This window comes from Theobroma umbraticum, unplaced genomic scaffold, assembly GCF_002168275.2.
Source record: "Theobroma umbraticum cultivar Fairchild unplaced genomic scaffold, ASM216827v3 scaffold_44.0, whole genome shotgun sequence".
NCBI lineage: Eukaryota > Viridiplantae > Streptophyta > Magnoliopsida > Malvales > Malvaceae > Theobroma > Theobroma umbraticum.
In genome coordinates, this window is record NW_018397255.1 from 7,779,808 (window position 1) to 7,784,812 (window position 5,005).

Sequence of the window (5,005 nt, forward strand, 5' to 3'; positions counted from 1 at the left end):
AAAAACATACACACACACAAAGAGAAGATGATTCATTGGTGATAAATGCAATCAATACTCCCCCACCCCCACTCCCTCCCACTTATAGGATGTCACATGAATATGCAGTCCAATGCTCCAAAACAACATTCCTAACTGTTTGGAATGAGCTAGGAAGATCCACTTTCAGCAATTTGAGCCATCTAAAGTCCAAATCACCAAGGATCTGCTAAATACTTCAAGCCAGTCATTTCATTGAAATTGAAACTGATCATCTAAACTGCCACACATTGTCACCTACCAGTACCAAAACTATGGGTGTCTTTGATAAGCCATTGAAAATGAAAATTATCAATGATTGAATTTTTTTTAATGCAATTCATAACTCATTTTAGAACCAACTTAAATGGAAAATTTTCAATGAAAAAGTGTGGAAAATATTAAGTAGTTAAATCTACTTAATGTATTCAGCCATTCTTATTTAAGAAAAAAATTTGTCATTTAATTACATGAACATTATATTTTTTTTCCTTTTCAACTATTTATTTTTCATTTTAACTTTTACTAATGTAAAATGCTTAGAAAAATATCAACAAAAATCTATTTAGTATATAATTTTTCAGTAGATTATCAACCGATTTATACATTAAAAATTCAATACTTAAATTTTTCAAAACTATAAATTCAGTACTTGATTCTTTTTGTTGAAGTTTTTCATTTTATCAAACAACACCTAAGTTTAGACAAATGGGCTAACTTCTCAACTCCAGGTGATGTAAGGCAGCTTGTAATTAGGGTTTAAGTCAATTTTCTGATCTGAGTTCTTGAGGAAAACAGAATAAATCAAGTAACCTAAAGAGAAGAAGAGAAGAAATCTCCAAGTTCACACTTAGGGTTCCTAAGAAGTCACATCCAAGTTGCATCATACAATCACAAGAGCAATAATGCTAGAAATTACTTGATAATAATATATATCTCAATAGAAAAAGTCCTTTGATTTATATAGACTCCTTGCATCCCTGGTTGATTAAGGACTTAACAAATGCTTACAGATAACTTAAAACAAAACCCAGTAGCATTAAAAACACCTAGAGTAAGATCCTCAACTCAAACTCTACAATTTCCAGAAATTTATAAAATTATGAATATAGCTAACAATTAAACTCAAGAAAACAGAGAATAAAATAAGAACCTGCAACTTCAACATAAAGAAATATGATTTTCAAACAAAAAGTAAAGAAATATAAATTTAATACTTAAAATGAACCACAAAAGGACAAGTGCCAAATTAAGGCATGGGCATTAGAACCTCAGCAAGCTGCATGCGTTCTAAATACCTTTAGGCTGCTGCCAGCATACTCTAACACCAATATCTTTTGCACTAATACCAACCCACTTCCCAAAACTCATCATAACAACTCCATTTCATAGATATACTTCATTAGTCGACACACATAGGGATGACAAACCTGGCAATTCAAACAACTACACTGATACAGTTTCCCTAAAAAATTGCGATGATTATAAGTTTAATAGGCATGAAAATTCGATTCCCCCTGATTTCAAATGTTGACTGAACCCAGACAATACTTTCCAACATTTTTCTTAGCAACCAAACAGAGCAAAACTTTGAATTCAAAAAACCATGACTAGTAATATTGACAATCACAAAGCCTCAATAACGTAAAATGCTAAATCTACCGATCCAAAAAATATGAAAGTTCACCACCAAGAAAAAAAAATCCAGATGCGTAAGTGGCAAAATTTAGAGAGAAACTGACCTTACTTGTATCACTGGAACCAGAGAGGGACTGTTTTTGTTTTCTCCAGCGGTCGCTGAGTTGGGCAATAGTGTCACCCGTTAGAGCGAGTGAGGCGGCCGTTACAGCTTGCTTCAACGGGAAACGGTAACCGCCAGCGCCGGTTGCCTCCGCCGTTGAGTCGGAGGACTTCGACTTTGATTGAAACCGCTTCTTCTTGCTTCTTAGATCTGGGAGGTTCCACCCCCAAAAGGCGCCATTACTGCCCAATGCTTCCATTTTCGCCAACACGAAAATCACTTCTGGAAAATTGGGGGAGAAAAGGTACACAATGAAAACCGACCAATTGCTTTTCGCATTCGTGATTGATCATCTAAGTACTTGTACCAGCCGGTAAAACTTGAACGACGCCGCTCCGCTCGGAAACGCTGCGTTTTGTTCCTGCTCCTTACAACACGGACACTTCAATAAGATCCCCAAGATTATGTTTTTCCCTTTTCAATAAATATGGTATATTATCGGAGCGACGAAATGCAAAAAAAGAAAAAGGAATTTGAATATTAAATTCCAAATTCATACAAACAAAAAATTTCGAAATAAAAAATTCTAAAACTAAATTTAAATTTCAAATGCAATATAAACTAATATACTTATGATGTGTTCATTTGATTAAAAATTTATTATATTATTATGTTAAATAATTAACTTTTATTATTTACTTTGTACATTTTAGAAAGTAATTATAAAATAAAATAAAACCATAGAAGTAAAACCGTAATTGATTAAAATTTAGTAGATGACTAAAAAGTGACATCAATTCTAGCGTACTGTTCTGCTTTGTGTAAGTAAGATTATACACATTATTCTAAACAATTGTTTTGAAATTTTAAAATATGTTTATTTTGCTGACACAAAAATCATTTTTGAATTGAGGTGTAGGAAGCGAGGCCAACTTGACTTTAGGTCGGGTTTGAATATTGATTTTCAAGTCCCTCAGTTTAGCTCCACTCGTTTATATTTTTTATTAATAAATAATATATATTTTTATTTAATTTTAATTTTAAAATACACTTAAAATTTTGTAAGATATTAATATAATATTTATTTTTTGGAAATAATAAAATAATATTTTATTAATTTTGTATAAAAATAATAATTATATGGGTAAGTCGCGCCAGACTCGTGCGTGACTTTCAAAAGGGAGGTCCAATGATAAGCTCAACCCAAGCATGTACATGTCTAGTTGTTATTGATTAAGGTATAAATTGGCACCGCATTTATGACGAAAAAATTACAATTTGAAGTTTTGTGATTAAAATCTTATGGTTTAAGATTTCAATGAAAAATTATAGTTTTTGCGATGTATAATTATTAGCATTTATAATCTCCAACCTTAACTTATCTTAGTATAGTAGTTAAAATAGAAATTCATGTACTTAATTAGACCTATCATACAAGTCTTTATCTTTTTATTAGAATCAATTATTTACAATCAATTAAACTCTTAACAATGTTAAACCCTTTTGCGAACTGGTTTTGTGATGAGTTGGTGTAGTTGGTTACATTGCTGCCTGAGGTGCTCATGAATATATGAAGAATATGTTCTGGTTGTTGAAGAAGGCTCATCCTACCTTTCTCCTTCCTCTTCTTCAGATTTTTGTTCATTTTATCGTTTTTGCCTACTAATTTTTTTTTTAAAAAAAAACTAGTAAATACTAGTAATAATTACACCATATAAAGTGATAAGTCATTTAGAATGTTCCGTTGTTTTCCTCTTTTGTTTGTACATTAATATTTATTTTTTGCAAGAATATCTTCCTTCATCCTATTTTTTTAAATGAGAATCATACTTGAAATTATATTGCAAACATACAATTTTCAACAAATATAATATTACTATTACTTTCAATATAAAAAACTAATTAATAAACCAAATAAATTAACAACCAATTCTACACACGATGAGATTTGTACTTGAGACCTAATGATTTTAGATCACTTCCTTGTCATTTAAACAAAACTTTATGTTTTTCATGTACTCGGCGTTGGTATGTTAAGTTGGTAAAGAAGATTTTTACTAGTTGCAAAAATGTTTATTTGGATTGAAATAACTTTTATTAAGATAATTGTACAAAATATTTAATTAAAGTTATAATACAATATTATTAACTAATTAAACTATATGATTTAATTAAAATTATATTACAATAGTATTTTTTAGTTAATTATTGTTAGAATATGAATGCTTTTAAACAAGTGGTAGATTATGAATAAAATTAGCTTTATATCTATAATTCACTATAATCCATATGTCATAATGTTGGTAATACATTTTTTATTTAAAGAAAAAGAGAATTTGAATTTAACATATTGAATAAGAAAATAGTTTTGTTGTTGAATCAAATGTGTGTATTCCAATAATATGTTTTTAGATCATATTAACATATTTGCGTAGACTGTAGAGTCAAAATAGGGCCAAAATCCAATGAAACCAGACAGAATTTTTATTTCTCAGACGGGCCACACCCATAAGATAGCAGCCCACAGTCCCACACAGCCCGAAATTTGCATTACAGTTGTTTTTTTGTTGTTGTTCTTTTAAATTTCGTTACGCAATAACACAGCCGGCCCTCTTCCTTCTTCAACTTTTCCTATTGCCCTTGAGGCCTCAGTTCAGTGCATCACTAGGTCAGGCTTCAACTTTAAATTTGTTTCTCCATCCTTTCCAGCTGAACCTCACCAGCACCAAGCCACTTTACGCTTGTCATCTCCTCCGTCACCAAGCGGCGATAGGTGAAGGAAGACTAGCTCCGCGGCAGGCGGGCAGGAAGCGGCGGCTTTCTCGTTTCTTTTGGTTTCGGCTTGTTCCGGTCCTAGTCTTTGCATATTCCCCAGGTGAGGTGTCTTGGTTCCCCACTTCAACTACTTAAATGTTGCCTGATGATTCTTTTTCTTGATTGAAACTTGAAAGGGAATTAAGTTATGTTAAGCTTTTTTCTGAATTAAGCTATGGATATAATGTTATGTTTGGGCCTGGGGGCAATCATATCTGATTTTTTTGTTTAAGTTTTTATTTAAATCCTTTTTTTTTAGAGCAGCAGCGAGTGGAGCAACCCTAGAAATAGAATTATCCATGGGATCCAAAAACAAAGGCCAGAAGGCCAAGAGTAAGAAAAGGAACAAGAACAAACCTGATTCTATACTCTCGCCGCAAGGTAGCAACAGCAAAAAAAATGGAAGTGGCAGTGGCAAGATCATCACGGACG

At 32.0% G+C, this 5,005-nt stretch overlaps 2 protein-coding genes across 6 annotated transcripts in view; one reads left to right on the forward strand and one right to left on the reverse strand.

Annotated features, from left to right (window-relative positions):
* The window catches only part of LOC110409188 (Peroxisomal membrane 22 kDa (Mpv17/PMP22) family protein), a 3,956-nt gene extending 1,734 nt beyond the window's left edge, over positions 1–2,222 (reverse strand). For 2 of the 3 annotated variants that reach the window (XM_021418458.2, XM_021418456.2), the window contains exon 1: positions 1,761–2,222. In XM_021418458.2, the coding sequence (XP_021274133.1) occupies positions 1,761–2,018 (258 nt within the window). In that variant the 5' untranslated portion in view covers positions 2,019–2,222. The remainder of the gene's footprint in view (positions 1–1,760) is intronic. The other variant, XM_021418457.2, reaches the window with a different exon arrangement.
* Positions 2,223–4,360: 2,138 nt separating this feature from the next.
* The window catches only part of LOC110409728 (pre-rRNA-processing ESF1-like protein), a 6,317-nt gene continuing 5,672 nt past the window's right edge, over positions 4,361–5,005 (forward strand). The window contains exons 1-2 of one of the 3 annotated variants that reach the window (XM_021419176.2): positions 4,361–4,634; positions 4,833–5,005. The exon at positions 4,833–5,005 is cut by the window's right edge and continues 401 nt beyond it. In XM_021419176.2, the coding sequence (XP_021274851.1) occupies positions 4,873–5,005 (133 nt within the window). In that variant the 5' untranslated portion in view covers positions 4,361–4,634; positions 4,833–4,872. The remainder of the gene's footprint in view (positions 4,635–4,832) is intronic. The other 2 variants (XM_021419175.2, XM_021419177.2) reach the window with 2 other exon arrangements.